Source organism: Bos indicus, chromosome 3 (genome assembly GCF_029378745.1).
Source record: "Bos indicus isolate NIAB-ARS_2022 breed Sahiwal x Tharparkar chromosome 3, NIAB-ARS_B.indTharparkar_mat_pri_1.0, whole genome shotgun sequence".
NCBI classification, from domain to species: domain Eukaryota; kingdom Metazoa; phylum Chordata; class Mammalia; order Artiodactyla; family Bovidae; genus Bos; species Bos indicus.
The window spans coordinates 83,364,534-83,392,342 of record NC_091762.1 but is presented as its reverse complement, the minus strand read 5'-3'; the positions used below and the strand labels follow the sequence as shown (position 1 = coordinate 83,392,342).

Sequence of the window (27,809 nt, the reverse complement as noted above, 5' to 3'; positions counted from 1 at the left end):
CCATTGAACTTTTTAGTGTGCTTATGCCCTTTGCGCCAGTCTGCATTATAGTCTTGGTGAATACTGTGTCCTTTGGGCCACCCTTCAGAACATAATTATCATAAACTTCTGGCTGCACTGTAGTATAGCACATTTTAGCACACCCGCTTGCCAGAGTCTTTTAATCCCTTCTTGTCCAATCGGCCTGCCTTAGCACTTCTGGCATTTCATTCAGTGGGGATTATCGATTTCCCCATGTTCCTAGGAGCCATCATAGTAGCATATTTTGAGAGAAAGCCCATTTCTGCTTTTTAGGATATAGACATTATGGCTGGAACTTAAAACAGCTATACTGGACCATAGGTAGAAGCCACTCACTGAGAATGGAGGAAATTAGGTCCCCGATGGTCATGGAATCACCATATGAATCTAAACTGCCTCCCTTGCACTGTTCATCACTGTTTATGTGATAAAGAGATAAATATTCATGTTGGCTAAGGACACTTGAAATATTCTGCTTCTCATAGGTTAATCTATTTGATCCCTATAAATTTATGTTGCATGTAACCTTAAAGATACATAGTCTTGGCTTAGTTGAAGAATTTGGGCAGTAAAGACTCAGATATCACAAGATGGGAAACTGGTGACCCTTGTTGCCCAGCTGCAAGATTATTTGTGGCATGATGGAAAATTGGAAAAATTTATGAACTTGATATTTACTGGCTTTTTTTTTTTTGCCACTTTTAGCAAAGTTCTGTGAGCAATGAACTCAGACCTGAGCTAACCAATTTTGCAAGTACAGATGGAAAGAAAGGTACATTGCTTTGCTAAGAGGGAAACTCTATCTATTACCTAAGTAGATTAAGAGTGGAATTGGAGCATTAAAGGCCTAAAAAAAAAAAAAACCCAGCAACTTGTTATACACCTCCCCATCAAAGCACACAGAAACAGTGCCTGTGAACAAAAGCCTTGGAATGAACTCTGCTTGCCACTCGGTTATACAAAGTTGACAAATATTGGATTAAGAATGCTGTCAACCTGTTGAATCCCATTGTTTCAGATGCCTCCTAGTTAACTTGTCATTGAGAGTGATGTACAGCATAGCACACAGAAACAGTGAAATAAAAGAATCTTTGGGCTTGAAAACTATACCTAGGAAAGAAGAGTGGCTTTAACTTCTCCCACAAAGAACTGACTGAAAGCAAAAGGATCAGAAACACTTTAATTTTTGCATGAATTTTATTGCCAGAAATACTCCAAGCCTGATATGGATGTCTGTCATTGCTACTGACAAGCACAGTTGTGGAGGTGTTTGGCATTTCTGAAGCAGCATTAGCAGAAGTCTCGGTATTCAACCACTAGTTTTGTGGGCCTTAAGAGGCAAGACTTAGGATGTATTCTGTTGGTATTGGGTACAGTGTGGTCTTGAGTTGGCAACACAAGCAGATTTCTGATGCTTGTAATTTCCCACACAACACAGGGCCAGTTCAGTTCAGTTCAGTCGCTCATTCGTGTCCGACTCTTTGCGACCCCATGAACCACAGCACACCAGGCCTCCCTGTCCATCACCAACTCCCAGAGTTTACCCAAACTCATGTCCATTGAGTCGGTGATGCCATCCAACCATCTCACCTTCTGTCGTCCCCTTCTCCTCCTGCCCTCAATCTTTCCCAGCATCAGGGTCTTTTCCAATGAGTCAGTTCTTTGCATCAGGTGGTCAAAGTATTGGAGTTTTAGCTTCAGCATCATTCCTTCCAATGAGTATTCAGAACTGATTTCCTTTAGGATTGACTGGTTGGATGTCCTTGCAGTCTGAGAGACTCTCAAGAGTCTTCTCCAACACCACAGTTCAAAAGCATCATTTCTTCAGTGCTCAGCTTTCTTTGTAGCCCAACTCTCACATCCATACATGATTACTGCCAGTGTGGTTTAGAAATCATCCTTTCTTGAAATCATAGAAGAGTCACTACACTTTGGCGGCCTGGTTCTGCGAAGACTTTGGTACTATTCCTGAAAAATTATTTTAGAGTGTCTTTAATCAACACTCCCTAGTATTCAAGGGCCTTCCCTGGTGGCTCAGTGGTTAAGAATCTGCCTGCAAATGCAAGAGACCCAGGAGATATGAGTTCAATCCCTGAGTCGGGAAGATCCCCTGGAGGAGGAAATGACAACCCACTCCAGTATTCTTGCCTGGAGAATTCCATGGACAGAGGAGCCTGGAGGGCTACAGTCCAAGGGGTCACAAAGAGTCAGACATGACTGAGCACACACAGATGACACCCAAGTATTCAATGCTTTTCCTGCTTATACCAGGGGAAGGATCCTATTCTATGCAACTGAATGTTGACGACTGATACTGTCAATTGTGTAGGAAGAGTAGCGGCTGCTGACACTAGGATCTTAAATGTAACTGGAAACTAGAATTAGGAAAATTAGAACAGAAAACTATAATTGGTATTCATCCTCCTAGAGTCTGAAGCAGAAGAAAAGATTGAGAAGAGGTGGTAAGAATACACAGAACTATACAAAAAAGGTCTTCATGACCCAGATAATCACGATGGTGTGGTCATTCACCTAGAGCCTGATACACTGGAGTCTGAAGTCAAATGGGTTTTAGGAAGCATTACTACAAACAAGGCTAGTATCACAGAGTCGGACACAACTTAGCAACTGAACAACCACTACCACCATTCTAGATGATTCTTTAAAGTCTTGTGGATTTAAACACCATTTGGTGACTCTCAAATTTTTATCTCCTAATCACAATGCTCTATGGACCCCCAAACTTGAAATCTGTTGGCTCAGTATCCCTATTTGTATGTGAAAGAGACATCTCAATCTTTATGTCTAAGAACAACCACCCCTCCCACCAAACCCATTATTACCTCAATGCTTTCCATTTTAGCCAGGACAACCACTATCCTATCACTTTGGTTTAAAACAAACAAACAAACAAAAAAAACACGTTGTCTTTTTCTTACCTAACAGCAGATCCCATTGGCTTTACTTCAAAATATATTCTAAATCCTACTCATTCTCAACATTTCCACTGCTACCACCTTCTAATTTATTAGAAGGTGAGAATCTAATTTATTCCCTGGGTGATCTTCCAGCTTGCACTTTAGAAAGTTAACAGTCTACTACCACAAGCAGCCATTTTAGATTATCCATGCCCCAGCTCAAAAACATCAAACGGCTCCCATCTCCTTACCCTACTTAATAAGAGTCCTGACCATACCACTAATCTCATTTCCCACAGTCATTAAAACTAGGCTAACTGTGCTCTAAGCACCCTGGCCTCGTTGCTTCCTCCCAAAACACCAAGCACATGAACCCTGAAGACTTTTTAAACTTGCTCTTCTCCCTGCCTGGACCATTCACCCTCAGGTTCTTCCAAGGCTGGCTGCGCTTTCATTTAGCTCTCTACTCAAATGTCAAGACTGTGATATTATTACCCAAGAGAGCACACTCCTTATTTCCTTTCCTTGTAAGTCACGTCAAGAATGCCTGCCCATAATTGGCACCTAAAAACACGCTTGGTTAAATGAATTTGGATTGTACTTATTCTTCACAACACTTGTTTTGTGAGGTATCTCACCGAGGTAGGCGTACGACAGCAGCAGAAACCCGGTAAAGCCTGCCTTGCCGTTTTTGAGCGCGTAAGGACTAGCGCAGGATCCCCTTGCAGCTCCGTCAGCCAGAGCTGAGCCTTAAGAACGCTCTTTCGTTTTCTTGTCCAGTCAGGAAGGGGAACGGGTAAGCAAGAGGAAATGAGGCGCAGATGAAAAGGGAGTCTCAACTTTGTAGCATTCAGTTGAGAGAGAATCTACTATTATTTACTGCGGCGTTTGTTTTTACTGGGTGGCCTAGGATCCGGGGCTGCGATTCGATACAGAAATCCAAAGCGCAATGGACTAAGCAAGGAAGTCGGCCATTTTCAGAAACTAATCTCCGGGTAACTCCGCCCTGCAGTGTACGCAGGAAACGGGGGCGGGATTTATTGTGGGCCTAGCTCCGGAAACCACACCCTCGCAGGCGTCCCACCTTCGAGGATTCACAAAACTCAGAGCGAAATTTAACAGTCGGCAGCGAAAGCGCGCACTAGAGAGCCAATGAGAGTCCAAGGAAGGGAACAGCGCCTGAGGAACACTCTGTATGTCCAAAAATGATTGGCTGGAGTCCTCCTCTCTTCTTTTTGGTATTGGCTGAACTGTTTTTCCCCGCCCACCTAGTCCGCTTTTTGCCTAGGTACTTCTGATTGGCTCCTCTTGGGAGGCGGGTGGGCAGGGTTGGGGACTGTCATCACGGATTGGTGGATTTGAGTACCTGGCGGCTCCTTCCAGAGCAAGGAGCCCGTCCCATCTTCTCTCTGTCCCGTCTCCCGACCCGTACGCTTTCCCCCGAGCTCTCGCGCACGAATGGTTAAAAAAAAGGGCGGGGGGAGGGGGTGTGTGTGTGTGTGTGTGAGGCTCGAGCCCGCCGGCCAGGCCTCTAGCTCCCAGCGCGCGCCCTCAGCGAGGACCCGCGCGAGCTGCCCGTGACGCTGCCTGCGCTGTTTGAAACTGCAGAACCCGTTACGATCTTGGGGCAACTACCGTTCCAGCTGGTTCCGGAGTCGGGGCGTGCCAGAGGGGCGAGTGGCGGTCGCGAGGCGGCTCTGGCCTTTCGCGTCTCTGCAGCGTGGAGACCAGAACCGGCACTTTCGTAGGACGCCGCCTCCAATCGCGGCGCTGGCGCGGGCGGAGGCTAAAACACGGGGGTCCTGAGACAGAGGAAAACGCGCCAAGTTCCCGTCGGTCGTGGAGTGAGGAAGACCCTAGCGGTTCGGGCGCCCGGCTAGCGGAGCCGCTTCTGGCGCTCCTTGCCGTCCCGGGGCGGGGGCGGGCGCGGGAGGGCGCCGCTCCGGGGATGTAGTTGGTGCCCGCGCCAGGCAGGACCGAGCTGCAGCCCGGGTTCCCGCTCTTGAGCGCGAATGGTCACTTCCCCCGGGGAGGGCGATCGGGTCAGCTTTTCTGAGGGTCGGGGGCCCGGGGAAGGGGCTCACCTGTCGCACCCGCACTTAGCGGGTTGGACTCGCCGGCGTCACCGCCGCGGACCTCGCTCTGGGCCATGACCAGGTAAGGAGGGCCCGCGGAGGAGGGGCCGGTTCCCGGGCGCCGCGTCAAGTTCGGCCGGCGCCCAAGGGGGCCGTGGGGAGGACCCCCGGCTCCTTGGGTTGCCGCGTCCCCGCCCAGCTGCCAGCCGAGCCCTCCACTCAGCGGGCCGTGCCCCTTCCAGCCGCCGCTAGGGACTCGGGCAGGTGCGGGCTGGGCGTAAATAGGCCAACTCCGCGGGCGAGGGGCCGGGCGTTATGGTTTTGGTCTCAGACGCCTCCCGCCTGGTGCCCGCCGCCTCTGACGGGCTCGGACAGCGACACCGTCCGTCATCTCCTCAGTTTCTTTTCCGTTCCTACAGTGTGCGGGGTAGGGACAAGAAATGTTTGCACTCACGTTGTTCTGTGTCGGTGATTGCTAAATTTTACCGCGCAGTTTAACTTTTAGATGTTCTACAAGTTTTTAGAACGCCACGTGTCTTAAACCTTTGTCGAGGATGTTATCCTAGTTTTACATTTTTCGTGAAAAGAATTGAGTTGTGCCATATTAGAGGAAAGAACCTGAAACTGATGGGACTTCGTGCTCACACTGTCATTTGGCCAAGAACATTTAACGTTCGATATATTGTGTTTTCTGCGAAACCTGATTTAGAGAAACGTTTTTGACGTAACAGCCTCCCAGTGATAGGACAGCCAGGAGCAAGAAGTGGTATAGCTTAAGATATGGCACCTGGTAAACTGATACATAGTCTAGGTAGGGCTAATGTTTAATCATTGCTTTGAGGAGCCCTGAAGATTGGTTTATGGATTAGGATTGATAGTTATTTCAGCTGCTGGGTCGTTTTTGTTGTTGTTAAGTCCGATTACTCTCTCAGAGAATCCAGTTTCCATCGTTTATTAGAATTGGCTCCTAAGAACAACCTTTTACAAGAATCAAGTTATGCTTAGGGATTCCTGACACTGTAGTGCAGTCTAGTTTACCATTAGTGATAGCATTTCATACGTTGGAGTGTGGAAATTGGTTTGCTTTCTAGGTTTTCCTGAGATGTCTCAAAAAAGGGCATGTTTCACTGCTGAGTTTAGTGTTGTGAATTCCCACTTCAGAGGCAGCTGAGTGAAATGCTTAAGGGTGTGAGTTTAGTTCATCCTTTACCTATATTTGAAAGTCATTGCTGAGCTTTTGGACGCTTAACTGATTTTCTGGTAGTAGATAATTATTCCTAATATCTTCCTAATGAAAAACAGGACTGAAGTGTAAAATGACTACCACAAATACAGCCTTTTTTTTTTTTTTTTTAAATCCAAGTTTTATTATAAAACAGGGAAGAAAGTTTGCACAAGGGAAGCTTTTCTTTTTTCCTACTTCAAGCAGTATTTTAATTCTATAGTTAGAAAAAGTTTGGAAAGTCAGTATATTTTGGTTTCTAGTGCAAAAGAATTTGATATACACAAAATACAGCAGTTTTACACGATTATCTCAACTTCGAATAGTTTATTACACAAGTTTTTAGGTGTAAACACTAGGTATAGGCCTTTTCTTGTATGTTGATTTTTAAGTAGATTATTCCATATAACTAGAAGAGACTTTGGAAGAAGAACTCAAGTCACTTCCAGCATTCCTTTGATTTTCCATTCATCCTTTTTCCCACCTTGTACTGTTGCTCAGTGTTTTCTGGATGAACTAACAGATGATAAGTTTTTACCCTTTAATGATAATACTTTACCACACATATCTTACTAAAGTGGGGTATTTTGTGATGCTCCCCTTAAATCTAATGGCAGGCTAATAAAAGTTCAGTATCAGGACTTTTTTTTGTTAAGAGTTAAGGACAAATGGCAGCTTGTTCATTTAAGCAGTAAACATTAACTGCCTCTTATTGGTGGGCATTAGATTTTCCAATACAAAGTTCTAATTAGTACCATTCCTTGGTAAATTTGTTTTCAGAAATGAGTTTATTGCCTACAGTTGATAACTGAAAACGAATAACCTTTTCTCTGATTAACAGATATGATTGGTGATTACAAGATCCCTGTATAAGTTAATTCCTGTCAACTGCTTGGGATTTGAGGAGAAAATGCCTGGTGTCATACCTAGTGAAAGTAATGGGCTTTCAAGAGGTAGTCCATCAAAAAAAAACAGACTTTCCTTGAAGTTTTTTCAGAAAAAGGAAACCAAGAGAGCCTTGGATTTCACAGATTCTCAAGAAAATGAAGAAAAGACTTCTGAATATAAAGGGTCTGAAATGTATGTATGTTATTTTTAGCTTTTCTATACTTTTAAAAGTTCTGTATCAATGAAAAAGCAGGGAACTTGGTTTGATTTCTACAATCATTCTGACCTGATAGTCCATGCTGCTGCTGCTACGTCACTTCAGTCGTGACTCTCTGCAACCCCAGAGATGGCAGCCCACCAGGCTCCCCCATCCCTGGGATTCTCCAGGCAAGAACCCTGGAGTGGGTTGCCATTTCCTTCTCCAGTGCATGAGAGTGAAAAGTGAAAGTGAAGTCGCTCAGTCTCTTCCTACTACTAGCGACCTCATGGACTGCAGCCTACCGGGCTCCTCCATCCATGGGATTTTCCAGGCAAGAGTACTGGAGTGGGGTGCCATGGGACATAAAAAAACACACATTAGTGAGACAAGTCTAGCAGTGTATAGTAGAAACTGGATAAAACTGCTGGTTCCCCACAGAGATCACATCACAGTTAATATTATAACTCACTGAAATTGTGTTTGTCCAGTTAGACTAACTTACAAAAGTATTTGTTGACTAAAATTATTTTTCAATTTAAACCTGATTATAGTGCAATATGTTTTATGTAAGGGTAAAGAAATTTGTGGTGGGCTTTTGGTTCAGAAGACCTGACAGTTACCTGAGAGGCACTTTGTAGTCCTACCTAGTACATGAATTCTCAAACCTATAAGATACGTTTTTGATGAAATAAATCCTTCAGTGATTGAAAAGAAATCAGAACAGAATGATATTCTTTGTTTCACCAATAATGTTGTAGTTGGAGTCTATGCTTTGCTCTAAATTCAACACACAGTCACTCTGCTATATGACTAATGTAGATTTGGTCCCCTGTGTAATTTCCTAGTATCGGTATTTACCAATAATCAGTTTAGGAGATTATGTATAAACCTCTTGTTTACCAGCTTCATGCCTATAAACACCTTAAGGTATTAAGAATAAAAGCCAGCAGCTGTAAAATAAAAATGCTGTGAAGACTTTGTTAAAATGAGGTTAAAGAATTATAAACTTGAACAATTCATTTTTAAGTGAGGGACAGCTATATAAGTAAGTATCTTCATAGACTTGGTTTCCTCTTAATCTTTTATTAACAAAATCTGACTTAGTGCAGCCTCTCCCAAATATTGTCATATTCCCAGGATTCTGTTCAGAGTTAAACTACTTGATTAAAATGTCATGTTGGCTGAACAAATCACAGTACCAGTTCTGTAGTTTTCTACTTTGTAAAGTGGGATTAGCAGACCTTTAGTGGAATTGTTTGAAGCTTGTTGGCTGTAATATTGTTAAAGTGCTTGTAATACTTTTATTCTGGATGTTCAGCAGTTTTTACACCTGTAAAGATTAATTCTGTTAAAATGCCATCTGAATAAAATCCATGTACTTATCTACAACTTTGCGGAAAAGACTAAGTCTAGGGAAGTAGTATTTCTACTTTAAGATTTTACTTCGTTATCCATTTCTCTTCTCTGTACTTAATAGTGATCAAGTTGTTCCTGCGGCACAGTCCTCGCCTATAAACTGTGAGAAGAGAGAAAACTTGCTACCATTTGTGGGACTGAATAATCTCGGCAATACTTGTTATCTTAATAGTATACTTCAGGTAAGTTGACAGTTGTGCTATATCATAAAATTTTAGTATGCAAAGACTAATGTAACAGTGTTTTCTGAGAATCTAGGTTATTGGAGGATTTCAGTTGTCCATACTGTCTTTGCCATTGATTGTAAATGAAACATAATGGGGTAAAATAATCACGATTCTAAATTGTACGTTATAAATTTCCTTTGAGGTAAGAAAAAATGATATATTAACATTGGGATAGCAAAGTTGAGTAGATGTTGGGTAAATTGAAGATACCAGACCTTTAGTTTTCTGTCCAGTTGGTTCTATGTGATATGAGAAGGGGATGACAGAGGATGAGATGGCTGGATAGCAGCACGACTCAATGGACGTGAGTTTGAATTGGTGATGGACAGGGAAGCCTGGGATGCTGCAGTCCATGAAGGTCGCTAAGAGTCTGACAGGATTGAGCAACTGAACTGAACTGATACATGTTTTACTCCTTGAAACTATGTTTCATGTTATACACTTTAGGCTCAGTGCTTTGCTACAGAGGAAAGATAACAGGCTACTATGATGAAAGAGAACAATTGTTGACACACATCTTAATCTCAGAATTTTAAGTAATACTTATTTGAACATGCTCTTCAAAAAGCATGATAGCATTTTAATGATTTTTTTAGGTATATTGTTTTTGTAAATACTCAAAACAGTCTCATTTTATAGGTATTATATTTTTGTCCTGGTTTTAAATCTGGAGTGAAGCACTTATTTAATATTATTTCAAGGAAGAAAGAAGCCCTAAAAGATGAAGCCAATCAAAAAGATAAGGTAAAATATAAAATTAACAAAACTCACTTGCTTAGAAATGAAAAAGTAATAAATACACAGAGGATTTGGGAGAATGACCAAGATTATTTCTCTTAAATTTACATGTGAAAATTAAATGTCTTATTGGCAATTATTTTTCATTCTTATGGGGTAGGCAGTTTGCTTAATTATGTCCACTTTTATATTTTTTCCTCCAGTCCTCTTGATTTATTATCAGTAAACACTTTCACACATACCACCATACAATATATTGTGCCCTTTTACCCTATTGTATTTTCAGATTGACTCATTTTTACTACTTATGTAAATCTGGAGAAACCTTTGACTTACATAATTAAAAAACCATTATCACTCACATAATAGAAAGCACCCAAAAATATGCTTAAATTTTTTTTGAAGTTTATTTTGTATACTTCCATAAAATTAGTCTTATGAAATTAGAGTTAGAAAAGCTAGTATTGTCTAGTGAGAAAAAGGGGTAAGTTACTTAATTTGTTCATAAATAAAAATATTTGTGTGTTTCTTGACAGGGAAACTGCAAAGAAGATTCTTTGGCAAGTTATGAACTAATATGCAGCTTACAGTCCTTGATCATTTCAGTTGAACAGCTTCAGGCTAGTTTTCTATTAAATCCAGAAAAGTACACTGATGAACTTGCTACTCAGCCAAGGCGACTACTTAACACACTCAGGTATAGCCTATTATATGATTTTAGGTTTCCAATTTAGCTACTTACTACTCTCTTTGGAGGAGAGTGCTATGTGAACAATGGGGGGAATAAATGGCAAGGAAAGCAGAAACTACAGGTCTATAGTCCTGATATCCCAGAGGCTCAGAAGACTGGAAATTTTTCCTAAGATTGGTACTAAATTCATTAAATCTGAATTTGTATGAGTTTATATTCATATTTACCTGTAATGTGAATATTCATACATTTCTGTAGAAGTAGTAATGTGTATAATTAGGGAATACTGTCCCTATTTTGTCAGTGATATGTATTTTACTTACATGCCAGGTTTTTTTAATCTGAAAATTTCTGAATTACCAAATATACTTGGTCCCAAGGATTTCAGATAGAAATCCTTTGGTCTGTATCCAAAATATGTTATACACAAGAACAACAAATCCCAAGCCTTCTGGTTTTGTTGTTTGTACTCAGAAGAAAACTATTAACTGAATTAGATTTCTTTGTAGTATTGTAATGAAACTTTGTCCTATATATAAAAAGGGTTTATCCAAAATATTACAGGGTTTTAAGTCTTTAAAAATTATTTCATCGTTTAGGAATAGACCTAGATGTAACATATTGCCACACATTTGTTAAGAGGCAGTGTAGCCTGGTGGCCAGGAGTATGTTGAAGCCTTGATTTTTGCATATCTGTGACTGACCTAGAGAAGTTATCTGTAAATAGTGGTGATATAATAGTTACCTCATAAGGTTATTGTGAGGATTACATATTTAATATAAAAAGCATTTAGAAGGAATTCCCTGGTGGTCCAGTGGTTAAGACTCCATGCTTTCATTCCCAAGGACCTGGGTTTAATTCCTGGTCAGGGAATGAAGATCCCACAAGCAGTGCAGCTTGCCCATGCACCACATCCTCCAAAATGAAAAGTTTGAGACTGTCCCAGCAGTCCAATGGTTAAGACTGCACTTCCACTGCTGGGGGCACAGATTTGATCACTAGTCAGGGAATTAAGATCCCACAAGCTGTGCTGCAAGGCCATAATATCTATCTATCCATAGTAAACATTGTGTACATCTTAGCTATTATTAACAATATTTAGGAGATCAAAGTATCTGTGATGATGAAAACGAGACTAAATTTGTTTTTCAGTTAAAAGTTTAGGTAGGGAGTTTCAGATTAGTAGCTGAATAAATGTTTCTGGACTTCAATAGTTCTGTAATGGCAAGGTGGTTTTTTGTTTTGGTATTATATCTTCAAAACTAGAATAGATGAAATGAAAATTTTTGTTTATAGGGAACTCAACCCTATGTATGAAGGATATCTACAGCATGATGCACAGGAAGTATTACAGTGTATTTTGGGAAACATTCAAGAAACATGCCAACTCCTAAAAAAAGAAGAAGTAAAAAATGTAGAAGACTTATCTACTAAGGTAGAAGAATATCAGAAAGAGGAAATGAGTGATAATAACAGCATGGAGATGGACAATATGAGGCATTCTGAAGACTATAAAGAAAAACTCTCAAAAGGAAATGGGAAAAGAAAAAGTGATGCTGAATTTGGTAACATGAAAAAAAAAGTTAAAATCTCCAAGGAACACCAGTCTTCGGAAGAAAACCAGAGACAAACCAGATCAAAAAGAAAAGCTGCAGGTGATACATTAGAGATTTCTCATAAAATAATCCCCAAGCACGTTTCTGAAAATGAGAGTACAAGACCCTCCCAAAGGAAATCAAAAGTTAAAATAAATTGGTTAAAGTCTGCAGCTAAGCAACCCAGCATTCTTTCCAAGTTCTGTAGTATGGGTAAAATAGCAACAAACCAAGGATCCAAAGGACACTGTAAAGAAAATGAATATGATCTTGAAGAGGACTTGGGGAAGTATGAAAATGATAATACAACTAATGGTTGTGAACTTGAGTCTCCAGGAAATAATGATATGCCCATTAATGTTAATGAAGTTAAGCCCATAAACAAAGGTCAGTATAATTTATTCTTGAACATTGATAGGAAGATTAACAGCTGCAGAATTGGAATTTTCTTAGATGCATATACATCTGGTATAAGTTTTAAGAGAAGTTTAACACAATGTGAACTAGTTTTTTAAGCACTGCACTTGTATGTAGTTTGTGTGTGTGTCTTAAGGTAATAGTAATTTATGTTTATAAATTAGGGGAGTTTAATACATCTTAATGACAAGGGAATATTTTATCCCTTTCTATATGCAGTATTTGACGTAAACTCAAGAAAGAAATTGCATTTACTAAGTAGTTATACTTGAACTGGATTTCTACATAGGTTCACACAGATCTCAGGGAAAATTTGTAGAACTGACACACTTTGGGATATCTTTGGGAAGGGAGTTTTAAGACACAATTGTGTTGAAACTCTTCATTGAGGTAACAGTAATTCATATATTCAAGATTTTCTTTATAGTGAGTTTATATTACATGATTGTCACCTCTTAATGCTAATAAGCAAGTTGAAATGTGAAAATCAGCCTTTTATTCATGGTCTACTTTAAATGGAATAATGGTTATTTGTGCTGTCCTGAAAAACTCATCTGTATAGATTTGTATTTTCCTTTTTTTGTTTTAGGTGCAGAGCAAATTGGTTTTGAGCTAGTGGAGAAATTATTTCAAGGTCAGCTGGTATTACGGACTCGTTGCTTAGAATGTGAAAGTTTAACAGAAAGAAGAGAAGATTTTCAAGACATCAGTGTACCAGTGCAAGAAGATGAGCTTTCCAAAGTAGAGGAGAATTCTGAAAGTAAGCGAAATCTGAGTCTTGCACGGATCATGGAATAATTTCAGTTTTCCTCAACAAAACAGTCTCATAAGTAGCTTATATAATTATTGAGAAAAAGAAACTGTCTTTAGTGTAATAAAATCATTCTCGTATAACTTCATTTGTTAATAGTTAACTATATTTGAAAATTGTGGCATCTTTATTTTGATGTATAGAGTATGTTATAATGAGAAAATGAAATGCTTTAATAAGTTAATTTTGGCTACTCAAATATCTGAGCTGTTGAGGATATTTTTGTTGACAACATATTTGAACCTAATGTTCTATCTTGTGTAAACCACAAAAAGAAGAGTAATGTCATGGGAAATGATTGAGACTGGTTTACCTGTTTAGATACTGTAAATCGACTTCAATATAAACTAAAATCTCTCACATGGAGTCAGAGTAGGCCTATCTTGATTTTGCTGTCTCTTTTTCTTAATATTTTTTTTACCAGATATGAAATATTTAGAGGTATGTGCTCTGTTGAAGAAAGTTACTAGTTTCTGAAACTAAAAAGAAATCTCTTTAGTTATTATTTAGGAAGGATTAGTCAATTAAAAATGCATGCTAATTTTGAATATAAAAAGTTGTAGCTTAGCTTTTCAGAGATTTTTCACTTGTGAGTGACAGGATTCTTTTGTGTAGTTTCTCCAGAGCCAAAAACAGAAATGAAGACCCTGAGATGGGCAATTTCACAATTTGCTTCAGTGGAAAGGATTGTAGGAGAAGATAAATATTTCTGTGAAAACTGCCATCATTATACTGAAGCGGAACGAAGTCTTTTGTTTGACAAAATGCCTGAAGTTATAACTATTCATTTGAAGTGCTTTGCTGCTAGTGGCTTGGAGTGAGTATTCTAAAGTTTTATTCAAAATACTATGATATTTACTATAAAGGAAAAAAAAGATCATTTTAACTCTTGCTAATATTTCTTAGACTATCAAAATCATTTTATTCAATAAATAACATAAAATATGTCTTATACATGTGTGTGTGTGCTAAGTTGCTTTAGTCATGTTCGACTCTTTGCAACCCCATGGACTGCAGCCTGCCAGGGTCCTCTGTTTATGGGATTTTCCAGGCAAGAATACTGTAGTGGGTTGCCATGCCCTCCAAGGGATCTTCCCAAACCAGGGATCAAACCCACATCTCCTACATTGGCAGGCAGGTTCTTTACCAGTAGTGCCACCTTGGGAAACCTCTTATATGGATTTTACAAGTACACAGAGGTTGTATAACCAATCAGAGGGTTGCTGCTCAGACACAATTCTGATGACAAAAAACAAACATCATTGGAATACAGACCTTACTCAGCTTCACCACTCATAGGGATTGTCCTTAAAACCTCTTTCATCTCTTCCTGCTGTCAGCATCCAGCTACATATGATTTGTTCATTTTCATTCCTTTTTAATGGATTTGATTAAAGCAAGGAACAAATTTACACATCAGCATTTTTTTTTTTTTTTGAGGGGAGAGAAACAAGCAAAATTATTTTAGTTTTAAGTAAGCCAGGAAATAAAACAAGTATGAAGAGATTTTTCTATAGTTGAACATTTAAGTATTTGAAAGATTTAAAAATAATAAATATCAAAATTCCAGTTAATTTTAGATAGACTTTTCTGACATGTAGATATAATGTCATTGTAGCTTTTATTCCTTTCTATATTAATGAATTGTTTGAAATTACCATGAGAACTTCCCAGGAGCTCTCCACACATTTTATTTTGCCAGAAGATGACATAGTCCTTTCTTTCAGTGGACTTCTTCTTTTCTACAGTTATAGCTTTTTCTTTTCCCCAAATCTTGGTTGTAGAGACAGAATTCACACTAAAATAATTTATTAGATTTACAGGAAAAGAGATTTGAAGATCAGTGGTTTTTTTAAATGTCATTTTCTTACTGTACAAAATTAGGAAAATAAAAGGGGGAAGTGCCATATATCCTACACAGTAGCACCTATTAGTAGTGATTTCAGTGTTTGTGTAAATGTCATACAAAATTTGGGTGGTGTTTTCATTTTGTTTTTATTCATATGACCAGTAAATATTAAGGGTTTATTCAGCCTTTTTACTTGGTTTCACATTGGGTGTAAAACTGAATATATAAAGTGGAATCCCAGAAAACCTTTTTTTTTTCCTTCCAAAGGTTTGACTGTTATGGTGGTGGACTTTCCAAGATCAACACTCCTTTACTGACACCTCTTAAATTGTCACTAGAAGAATGGAGCACAAAGCCAACCAACGACAGCTATGGATTATTTGCAGTTGTGATGCACAGTGGCATTACAATTAGTAGTGGGCACTATACTGCTTCTGTTAAAGTCACTGACCTTAACAGTTTAGAACTAGATAAGGAAAATTTTGTGATCGACCAAACGTGTGAAATAGGTAAGCCAGAACCATTGAATGAGGAGGAAGTAAGGGGTGTGGTTGAAAATTATGACAATGAAGAAGTGTCTATTAGAGTCAGTGGAAATAACCAGCCAAGTAAAGTTTTGAACAAAAAAAATGTAGAAGCTATTGGACTTCTTGGAGGACAAAAGAGCAAGGCAGATTACGAGTTATACAACAAAGCGTCTAACCCTGATAAAGTTGCCAGTACAGCACTTCCTGAAAATAGAAATTCCGAGACTAACAATACTAATGGGACCGATGAATCTGATAGTAACAAGGAATCCAGTGACCAAACAGGCATTAACATTAGTGGTTTTGAGAACAAAATTTCATATGTAGTGCAAAGCTTAAAGGAGTATGAGGGGAAATGGTTGCTTTTTGATGATTCTGAAGTGAAAGTTACTGAAGAGAAGGACTTTTTGAATTCTCTTTCCCCTTCTACATCTCCTACATCTACTCCTTACTTGCTATTTTATAAGAAATTATAGAGTGATTGTATTTTCCTTGTGTATATATTAAACAGACATGGATAAACATTGGTAAATTGATTACATCAAAGTAGCTTATCTTTTGAAGCTATTGGATATTATTGGTCTCTAGGTTTTTATATAAATAGTGAAATTTGAATTATTGAAAACCATATTAATTTTTAGAATGCATTTTCCTTAGTAGAGACTAGTGATACATTAGCTTCTGGGAACAAACTTGTATAGGTTCTTAATTGAATTATTCAAAATGGAAGCATTTAAACACTTTTGAATTTACATCTATCTTTTGTGTTTGCTTTTTAAAATAAAGTGCTTGTATTTGTATCTCCATATTTTGGAGTAATTATCTAGACGATGTTTATAGGTCTTGTGGTTTTTCAGCTAAGAAGCAGCATCTCATTTCAGTACATACAGTTTTGTAAATCATAAACCAAACCTTAGATGGGCTATATTACAGGCACAAACTCTGGAATATGTATGTATTCACAACTGTACATTTTGTGCCTTGAATCACTTTGAAAAATATCTCAGAAAACCTGTAGTCAGTCCTCTTCTATCTTCAGAATTTTATGTGTATTTACGAAAATAATTCTGAATCCTAGTAAATCTTTTGGGGCATGGACTAATTTGTATTCCTTCATAGTCATACTCTGCACGATCTGTATATAGTACATCAAACTTAGAGGTGAGACCTTAAATTTAACTTTTTTAAAAACCAGGACAATAAAATGTAAACTGCTTAACAACAATGTATACAAATGCTTGAAGAATTTTTTACTTGCATATTTTTTACCATATATATAGCTGGATTCTCTTTAAAAAAAGAATGTGTGTATGTATATATACACACAAACATACTATAAACATATATACATAGAAGAGAATAAACATGCATAATTACCTTTAATAATACTTTCTGACAGTTGAAGGTGAAGAAATTTTCAAATAGAAATTGCGCTTATTGGTCCATCTTAACTGTCATACCTAGTTTTCCTTTAAAGTAGATGTATAACTTTAAGGAATCCAAAACTGGAGAACGTAAGGCTTTAGGCACAGAAAAACTGGGTTAAATTTTTACTTTAAATATTAAATTGGTAAATAATTATGACTTGTTAAAGGACATTCCTGATATTAAGAATATTAAAAATCCAAAGAATATATAATTCTTGGAATAACACTGCTATACCCCACCCACTTCAACAAATAAGAGTACCAGTCACCTAATAATCTATACAGTTAATGTCTTACAAATTCTTTTACAAGATGGTGCGATATAAAAAGTCACAGTTCATACCTCTTTCTACATTCAGAATCAATGGGACCTTTTAAAACTAAGAGCTCAGAACACCGCCCATAAGCGTTGAAGGAGTAGGAGTCACTAATAGACCTTTAAAAATAAAACATCCTTAACATTACTTTATGAGCTCTGATGGAGTAGTTCTAGGACAGAACTTGGGCTTCTGTAACACTCAAGAGACAGCTATGGTTAAGAACTAGTATAGATTGCTGACACAAAAATTTTATCTTTTAAGAAAACTGAAGAACACAGTAAGCTAAGTTAGGAAGTGTTCAGTTATACCAATGTTTTGAGAGGAAGCTTCTTCCTCTCAAATGATGATTGCATGATCATTAAGTCATACAAATCTTTAAAAAGTTCTTGATAGTGACTGAGATGGGTGGCAATCCAAATTCTCATATATGTGTAACCTTATGAGAAATGACCTAGGAATTACTTAATATTCTTCCCCCACCCCCCACCCTTAAGAGGAGACTATGTAAATAAGTTACCTTTTTTTGCTTGCTTTAAAGAGTTTCTGTCCTTGACTCTGCCTTTCCTTATTGTCCATCTGGATCCTCTGTTCTCATATATTTTTGAGGTTATGCTTTTCTGACTCCCTAGTTGACCCATTTTGGTTCACCTGTAACTCACCTGAAAAACCTTTCTGAGATTGTCTTTGAATTGATGTAGGTAAGAGGAATTTTAGATAATATTGCCGGGTTAAAAAGATAGGCTGGAGCAGGGAATATTAGCCATCATATCTATGCTCTTAGAAGAATGAAAGTACCATGTTTGACCAGTTCTTCAGTGATTCATATAAGTGGTCAGTAGATCAAAGGGACAGATTACAAGTGATCTTTCCTAAAACTGCACAAAGAAAAAATGTTCAGACATTTTCAGAAATCCTTAATACACTCTTCCTTAGAAAAGCTTGCCAAATATATGTTGAAAAAAACCTGAATTAGTTTTTCATATCATAAAAGTTGCAATTTAATTAGCTCTCAACTTTAATTGACAGGTAATTTTACCTTTTATACATGTACTTTGTAAAATCTATACAAGTATCAAAAAATATAACTTCTTATTCACCTGATAGATTAAAATCAAACACTAACTCTTATTTTTATGGTGATGTAAATAAGTTTAAAGCAGATTTCTAACATCAGTTTAGATCACTAAAAACCGATGAAATGACTGATGTAATTTGAAACAGGAATCATTCATTTTAGTTGCATAAGAGTAAAAACTGATGAGATGATGGGCTTATTTAATTTGAAACAGGAGTCGTTCATTTTAGTTGCTAAGAGTCAGCTCATACTATCATTATTATAAGGTTGAGTCAGAGATCAAACTGGGTATTAGCTATCCTAGTATATAATCATTTATAGAGAGAAGTTATCAGGTAGTTACTTCTGCAGTTCTAAATACCATTTGGGGGTGTCTGGAAAATACCTTAGAAACCAGTCTGAAGACTTAAGCCAGTTATCAACTTATTTCCACCTATTTATTTAATCTGGAGCTATTATGTGGGCCCATAAAGTGACTGTCAATTATGATTTTCATTTTGCTATTTTTGCAACTATTTCTTGAATCAACTCTAACTCATTCTCTGCTTTTATCAATAAAAAAATTTTTAAGTCTTTTAATTAGTGTAAACGTTCACATATTTAATAGTACCTTTAAAATAAGCATTACTACATTTAAAATGGTTCCAAACAAATCTATAAATGGTAATATAAATTAAAAAATACAAACTTAAAGTAAATAAATTTAACGTTAGCTATGGTATAAATAATGGTAAATGTAAGTGTACCTTTGAGTCATTAAAATGTCTTTTTAAAAAAGGACAGCATATTACCAGAACATTAGAAACCACAGCCATGATTCTCAAACTTCACCAATTGCCATTTGATATTATTTTGGCCACTGCATTCTTCCATGAGTAAATTAATGCTATAATTTCCAGAATTAAGTCCCAAGTCTTTTTCAATAGCTCTTAAATTCTTTTCACACTCAGTGTTGATTGAATACATGGCTTTTTTCAAATGAATAAAACAAGTGCATTTAAATTAGAGATCCATTTTGCGCAGACTCATTCGACTGAAGGAATCTCTGGAGAGAAAATGAAAGAATATGAGTAAACAATTTTTATATAATTGTCTAAAATGTTTACATGTTTTCGGCCAGATATCTCAAAGTTTTGCCACCAAAAGCTTATTAACTTTAAAACTTTTGCAAGCAAAGCTCTTCATTTTCAACTTACATGCTCATCCTACACACTATTGCTCCATATATTCTAACTTGTAGACTTTTCGATAGATTTGAAGTGACACTGTCCAAGTCCATTGATCATTTATTCATTTGTCCAATAAATGTACTAGATATTTGATTAAACAGGTACTAAGGGGCAATGGGAGAGATTTCAGGAGATTTACTTGAGGTTAAAAGGCAAAACACAGGTATTTTACTTAAAATAGTAAACTCTAAGCCTTAAATCAGTGGTTCTCAAGTTTTGGGCATTTAGGTCCTTTATACACTCTTAAAATTGAGGACCCCAAGGAAGCTTTTGTTTATGTGGATTATTTATGATATTTATAATACCAGAAATTAAAACTAAGACTTTTAAATTATTTCATAAAATGAACCATTATATATTACTATAAATAGGATTTTCTATTAAAATCTGCAATAAATTTTAGAAGAGTTTAAATTTAGAAAACTATTTTTTAAATTCTAAATTTAGAAATTATTTTTTTTAATAATTTTTTTGTCATGGGAACATCTTTATTATTTTTTTTAAATTTAATTTTTATTTTTTAACTTTACAATATTGTATTAGTTTTGCCATATATCAACATGAATCCGCCACAGGTATACATGTGTTCCCCATGCTGAACCCTCCTCCCACCTCCCTCCCCATACCATCCCTCTGGGTCGTCCCAGTGCACCAGCCCCAAGCATCCTGTATCGTGCTTCAAACCTGGACTGGCGACTCATTTCATATATGATATTATACATGTTTCAATGCCATTCTCCCAAATAATCCCACCCTCTCCCTCTCCCACAGAGTCCAAAAGACTGCTCTATACATCAGTGTCTCTTTTGCTGTCTCATATACAGGGTTATTGTTACCATCTTTCTAAATTCCATATATATGCATTAGTATACTGTATTGGTGTTTTTCTTTCTGGCTTACTTCACTCTGTATAATAGGCTCCAGTTTCATCCACCTCATTGGAACTGACTCAAATGCATTCTTTTTAATGGCTGAGTAATACTCCATTGTGTATATGTACCACTGCTTTCTTATCCATTCATCTGCTGATGGACATCCAGGTTGCTTCCATGTCCTGGCTATTATAAACAGTGCTGCAATGAACATTGGGGTACACGTGTCTCTTTCAATTCTGGTTTCCTCAGTGTGTATGCCCAGCGGTGGGATTGCTGGATCATAAGGTAGTTCTATTTCCAGTTTTTTAAGGAATCTCCACACTGTTCTCCATAGTGGCTATACTAGTTTGCATTCCCACCAACAGTGTAAGAGGGTTCCCTTTTCTCCACACCCTCTCCAGCATTTATTGCTTGTAGACTTTTGGATAAATTTAGAAAATTATTTTTAAAATAATTTTTAAATTTAAATATTTGAAAATAATTTTAAATTTAAAAAAATTTTTAAGTAAATTTAGAAGGTAGTTTTGCTTATCTTTCCTAACATTAACGTTAATGTCTTAAGATTTACAATTTCTAGGAAAGGAGAGGACAGATACAAAGAGATTGTATTCAGCATTGACTCTCAAAACTTGGTTTTGGTGTTTTTATTTTGTGAAAATAGCAGTCTTGGAAGATAGTTTATCAAGAAAAAGTATTTTCTAAACTCCAAAAAACTGCCTGCAAATACTAAAAACTAAAGCTTGGAGGAATAACCATGATAGAAGAAGGCACAATTCAGGATACTGGTGTAAGGGAAGCTTCCTTCAGACAGAAACAATAGTCTTTCCACTAAAAGGAGTTTGAGAAATTTGATGGAAGTGAGACTAGCATTAGGACACCTCACTATTTCAGGGACCCAGCACTCTATCCCAGGACCTTTGACCAATGAATATAAGACTGGTGAAGGTAGGTAGAGGCAAGAAGTAGTCAGACATTCCAAAGGAAGCCAAAAGTGGAGGGGACTAGTGTTGCTTCCCAACAAGAGTTTCAAGAGGAAACCACCTAGGCTGTCTTGCATCATTGTAACAATAAAGTCAAGTCGCTCAGTCCTGTCTGACTCTGTGACTCCATGGACTGTAGCCCACAAGGCTCCTCCATCCATGGAATTTTCTAAAACAGGCCGTTTGGTCTCCTGTTCCTGTACATGGTCTGTCTACATGTTCCCTGCAGGGGACATGACATACAGCATGCATTTGTTATACACTTCCAGAGGTTTAGAAGTACACAAATATTCTATCACTGAAGAACAGGGAATATTACCAGATAATCAAATAGCCAGCTTAATTTTCTTATGTATCAATGGTATACATGCTATTTATATAAGCAATTTCAAATGCCTACCAAATATTTGATCAAGTAAGTATAAGAGCTTCACTGTTATAATTTTTTAAAAAGGGGGTGGTAAAATATTGGTGCCATAATTATTCAAGAGATGTATGTACATTCTAATTTAAAAACGCAAAGAATGCAGTTTACTTTTAGCAGTTATCATGCCCTGTCCAGAATTCAGGGGTTAAAAGTAAAAATATTAAGAGCTGTCCTTGGAACTTTACATGCCATTTAATTTCCACAACAACCTCTTCAAGGCAAGTATTATTTTACAGAGAAGTCTAAAATTAGATTAAATTATCTACTCAAATTAGGATCAGTTGTAGAAAATTCCAAGTTATTTCCACTTCTAATTTTGTCGCACTGAGAAAATAAAGGAAATAGTGAAGCTTTCTTGATACTCAGTGCAGTTAGCTGTTTTGATCCAAATCTAGAAGGACATATTATATACTATTTACTGTCAGGGATAATGGAAATGAATACCTGGCTTCAGTATATTCTAGCAAATTCTCTCAACAGAAATACCAGAAACTTTGACAGGACATTAGAAGAAACAGTTTTAGGAGATGAAACTTATGTGTGGTGTCCTGGTTAGTATGAGAACTTGACTTTATTATTCTCTTTCTCACAGACTTTTTATCTGGTAGGCTGATTCAGGTATAGCTGATAGAAGGCTTACAAAAGTTGGACTTGTTAGGTTTCAGAAGACATAATATTTTAAGCCATTTAATATAAGGTAAATAAATTCACTATTAAATAATTCAAGTGGATTTCATTTTTCTGAAGATACAAAGTAATAGAAAAAAACATGCATACCTGTGGCAGGTAACAGGTAATACTGCCTTGTATAACTGAGGGATCTTTCGGTTTATCAGAGGCTGTAGGGCCTCTTTAAGGCGATGATAATTTCTCTCCAGTTCCCTTTGATACTCCTTTTGATCTGGCCCAATTAAGCTCTTATTTTTCCTTAAGGCATCTTCACACCTAGGGAAAACAGTGTGTCAGCAAAAGATTTCTTTTGACATAGTTTGAAGGCTTACTGCTATATATATATATATACACACACATATATACATATATACACACACACACACACACACACATACATCTCCACTATGATGAGGGCATTCAGTTTTTCTGTTTTATATGAAACATCCTCTCCTGCAATTAGGTTTAGGGTAGGGAAGCAGGGCTCAACAGATTTCTTTAAAATCTACCTTCCACTTCCAATTTTCACAGTTGAAAATTACGTATTTTTTAATATTAAATCTGACACCCCCTTCCCCCCCACACACACATATCACCACTAGAAAGTTCTTTAAGGTATATAACCATACTTATTTACTCAATGGCATCTGGCACAGTAGTTTGCCTGTATTCAAATAGAAGTTTCTTAAATTAATAGATGGACTTCCCTGGTGGCTCAGTGGTAAAGAATCTGCCTGCCAATGCAGGAGATGTAAGTTCAACACCTAGGTTGGGAAGATTTCCTGGAGAAGGAAATGGCAACCACTATAATATTCTTGACTGGGAAATCCAAGGTACACAGGAGCCAGGCATGCTATATACTCCATGGGGTCACAAAAGAGTAGGCCGTGACTTATTAATGAAACAAACAAAAATTGAATAGATTGAGATTGCTTATTCAATTCAGATATTAAAAAAAAAACTATCTGGACTCCAATAGATAAATGGAAAAAGTATGTTTAAAAAAGTATACATATCAATGCTTGTAGAATGCAGCTAAAGTGATACTTAGAGGAAAATGTATATATAGCCTTAAATGCTTATACTGAGAAGGCTAAAACTGAAGAGCTAACCAGCAATTTGAAAAGAATAAACTCTAAGTGTAAGGAAGAAAACAAAATTTTAAAGTATGATAATTCTATATTTAAAAAAATGCAGAAGTTGGTTGTTTGAAAAATCTAAAAAAATAGACTAAACTCTGGCAAGAATAAATGAAAGAAGGCCAGGTATCCTCTTCTAGAAATGAAAAATGAGACGTCAAATACAGCAGAAGTTTATACAGGCACAGAGGATATTAGGTATAATTTAATGTAAATAAATCTGAAATTCTGCTTTTCTAGATTTACCAAAACACTCAAGTAAAAATATGAATAATCCAAAAACCATTAAATACATCAAATCAGTCAAATCACAAATCTACCCACAGAGAAAACACAAACAGGCAAATTCTACTTAACAGTCTAAGGATAGATAATCCCATTGTAGCACGACAATTCTGAATATATAAAAAACTATTCTAGACTATAGGAGGAATAAAGACCTATTCCTGAGAAGAGTTTCAAACTCACTTTTCAAGGCTGGGATATCAAAACTTAATGGAGGCTATAAGAAACAACTTGTAATTCAATCTCATCCACGAAAACAGTTGCAAAACTCCCAAACAAAATAATAAGAAACTGTCCTAACACTATATTACATCCCTACTCCCTACACACAATCCACTTTATAAAATTTTAAAATACTGTCATGACAAACTTGTAGCATAACTAAAAACTGGTGGGAACTTATTTCACTTAATTAAAAATATCTACAAAATACATGAAGAAAACATTATACTCAACGATGAAAAAATTTCTTTTAGATCAGAAATAAGAAAATGATGCCCTCTATCATTATTCCTATTCAGCATAGTTTATTAGAGATCCTAAACAGTACAGTAAGAAAAAGGTTCTACATATAAATTATTAGAATTAACAAGTGAATTTGGCAATATTCTCATGTAAAGCATGTAAAAATAAATTGTATTTCTGTATGCCAGCAAATAGAAAATAAATTTATTTTTTAAAAATATTTATTTGGCTGTGTTGGGTCTTAATTGTGGCACATGGGCTAGGTTGCCCAGCAGCAACTGGAATTTTCCCAGACCAGGGATCAAACCCATGGCCCCTGCTCTGCAAGGCAGATTCTTTACTACTGGGCTTCCACGGAAGTCCCCCAAAATGTAATTTTTAAAATACCATTAACAAAAGTATAAAAATATCAAATACCAAAGAATAAGTGAAAATATAAAGTTTCTACAGAAAAATTTTAGAAAAACATTTAGAGGATATAAGTAAATGGAGAAATGTACTGTATTCATAGACTGGAAGAGTTAATTCTCTTTCCTTGAACAAAATGTGAGAGGAATTGGTCTATCATATATAAAAGGTTATTATAAAGCTGTAGTAATTAAGACAGCATATTGGTCAAAGAGATAAATAAAACAATGGAAGAAAAAAATCCTAGAAACTGATGCACACAAAGTGAGCACTTGATGTATTAACACTGCAAAGCAGTGGAGAAAGGGTAATCTTTGAAATAAGTGGTGCCAGGTCAACTGCACAACCATATGGGAACAGAAATCTGATTGCTATCTCACATCATATTCAGTTATCAGTATGGACAAAAATCAAACTGGCCCCCACCTTGAAGCATATGCAAAAATCAATTGAAAGAATTGTTTTTAAAAGTAAAAAGGCCTTTTTTGCCTTCTTCCCCTTTTGTTTGGGCTATACTTAATTTGAGAGCCCAAGGAAAGTTATGACCAACCTAGATAGCATATTCAAAAGCAGAGACATTACTTTGCCAACAAAGGTTCGTCTAGTCAAGGCTATGGTTTTTCCTGTGGTCATGTATGTGAGAGTTGGACTGTGAAGAAGGCTGAGCGCCGAAGAATTGATGCTTTTGAACTGTGGTGTTGGAGAAGACTCTTGAGAGTCCCTTGGACTGCAAGGAGATCCAATCAGTCCATTATAAAGGAGATCAGCCCTGGGATTTCTTTGGAAAGAATGATGCTAAAGCTGAAACTCCAGTACTTTGGCCACCTCATGCCAAGAGTTGACTCATTGGAAAAGACTCTGATGCTGGGAGGGATTGGGGGCAAGAGGAGAAGGGGACAACAGAGAATGAGATGGCTGGATGGCATCACTGACTTGATGGACGTGAGTCTGAGTGAAGTCTGGGAATTGGTGATGGACAGGGAGGCCTGGTGTGCTGAGATTCATGGGGTCGCAAAGAGTGGGACACGACTGAGCGACTGATCTGATCTGATCTGATCTGATTATATAGATGTTTAGGAAGTCAACATACTCTGACCTTGGGTAAAAAATTTCTTAAGACACAAAAAGCAAGAGTCGTAACAAGAAAGATGGAATTATTTTGCAATACTAAATTTAACAACTTCTGTTTATTAAAAAAAAAAAGTGCTAAGCCCCAAGTTCAGAAAAGATGTCTGTGATACAAATGATAAAGGATTACTTTTCCAGTATGTAAATACCCTTAGAAATCAGTAAGGAAAAGAATTCAGTAGGAAAATGGCAAATAAAAGAAGTTTGAACATTACAGAGAGGAAAGAGAAATAGCTAATAAACACATGACAAGATGTTCAACCTCGCTGGTAATCCAGGAAAAGGAAATTTAAACTATGCTGCTGCTGCTGCTGCTGCCAAGTCACTTCAGTCGTGTCCGACTCTGTGTGACCCCATGGACGGCAGCCCACCAGGCTCCCCCGTCCCTGGGATTCTCCAGGCAAGAACACTGGAGTGGGCTGCCATTTCCTTCTCCAATGCATGAAAGTGAAAAGTGAAAGTGAAGTCGCTCAGTCGTGTCCGACTCTTAGCGACCCCATGGACTGCAGCCTACCAGGCTCCGCCATCCATGGGATTTTCCAGGCAAGAGTACTGGAGTGCGGTGCCACTGCCTTCTCCCAATTTAAACTATAATTACATATTATTTCATACCCACTAGATTGGTAAAAATTAGGTTGTCAGATAATATCAAAAGCGTCTGTCTACAATGCAGGAGACCTGGGTTCGATCCCTGGGTCGGGAAGATCCCCTGGAGAAGGAAACCCATTCCAGTTCTCTTGCCTGGAAAATCCCATGGATGGAGGAGCCTGGTACACTCCAGGGGATTGCAAAGAGTCAGACACGACTGAGCGACTTCACTTTCACTTCCACTTTACATTGCAATAGGAACTCTCCCAAACACTACTGGTGAGAATTTAAATCTGGCTTACGCACTTTGGAAAAAGATGTGGTATTATCTGGTTGAAATTGAACCTATGGATATGCCATGATTTATTTACTCTTCTGTTGATGGATATCTTGGTTGTCTCCTGGTTTTGTGTTTTGTTGTCGTTTTTTAGTTATAAAGAATACTATTCAACTATTTCTTTACTTCTGGATGTACAAGAGATATTTCTAGAGCTTATATACCTAAGAGTATGTAAAGAGTAAATACAAAAAAAAAAATGTTTATTGTTTTTAGGAATAAAAGAATGCAAGCTGAAGTACCATTTAAACTGATTAACAAGAGACACCATATTTAAATAGCATTACATAAAGTAAGGTGTACTGCAACTAGTAGTACATTTGCATTCTTGGCATTGTTCCTACTTAGAACTTTTTGGAACAGATTACATATTAGGAGCCGATAAAAATGCTCATGTACTTTGGCTCTGTAATCTTGAGCTTAATACTTTAATTTGGCAAAAGAAAAAAAATACACTTCATTACTATACCACACTTAAATTCAACTTAAATTCAGATCTTTGATGAGATAATACAACTATTAGAATAATAGTTTTAACCTTAATTGAAAAAATAAGAATTTATATATATAACAGTTGTGGTAGAACAAATATGCATATTAACATAAAATATATACACACAAAAATCAAAAATACAGTATTCGCTGACTTGTAAGGTTTAAAACATGTAGTCTGGCTTTCTGCCTTTTTGTAATTTAAAAGAGAAAACCTTCTTTATAGTAACCCTTAAGGAGACCTGCAAACTATAGGAATTCATTACCTTATCATAAATAAACACAAAAAAGAGGAGATCTGTTTTAGAACTGTAGTAATAGTAAAAATTCCCCAAAAAATAGAAAGAAAATAAGCATTATTAGTATCTAT

At 37.1% G+C, this 27,809-nt stretch overlaps 2 protein-coding genes across 9 annotated transcripts in view; one reads left to right on the top strand and one right to left on the bottom strand.

The window, feature by feature from the left end:
* Positions 1–1,199: 1,199 nt before the first annotated feature.
* DOCK7 (dedicator of cytokinesis 7) overlaps positions 1,200–27,809 on the bottom strand; it is a 209,569-nt gene continuing 182,959 nt past the window's right edge. For 6 of the 8 annotated variants that reach the window (XM_070786430.1, XM_070786432.1, XM_070786431.1 and 3 more), the window contains 2 exons: positions 22,706–22,873; positions 1,200–19,462 (listed from right to left, as the gene is read on the bottom strand). In XM_070786430.1, the coding sequence (XP_070642531.1) occupies positions 19,420–19,462; positions 22,706–22,873 (211 nt within the window). In that variant the 3' untranslated portion in view covers positions 1,200–19,419. The remainder of the gene's footprint in view (positions 19,463–22,705; positions 22,874–27,809) is intronic. The other 2 variants (XR_011565855.1, XR_011565854.1) reach the window with 2 other exon arrangements.
* USP1 (ubiquitin specific peptidase 1) lies at positions 7,114–16,401 on the top strand. The gene is made up of 8 exons (XM_019957345.2): positions 7,114–7,316; positions 8,801–8,921; positions 9,606–9,710; positions 10,241–10,401; positions 11,693–12,378; positions 12,998–13,168; positions 13,835–14,036; positions 15,336–16,401. Exons 1-8 carry the CDS (start codon positions 7,147–7,149, stop codon positions 16,069–16,071), a joined length of 2,352 nt encoding a protein of 783 aa, XP_019812904.2. The 5' UTR covers positions 7,114–7,146; the 3' UTR covers positions 16,072–16,401.

What these genes read in the sequence shown, in the direction of transcription:
- USP1 (XM_019957345.2), top strand. Translation starts at nt 7,147, where the DNA reads ATGCCTGGTGTCATACCTAGTGAAAGTAATGGGCTTTCAAGAGGTAGT. An exon ending in ATCTTAATAGTATACTTCAG is followed by an intron (nt 8,922 to 9,605) that starts GTAAGTTGACAG and finishes CTCATTTTATAG; the next exon opens with GTATTATATTTTTGTCCTGG. An exon ending in AGTTAAGCCCATAAACAAAG is followed by an intron (nt 12,379 to 12,997) that starts GTCAGTATAATT and finishes TTTTTGTTTTAG; the next exon opens with GTGCAGAGCAAATTGGTTTT.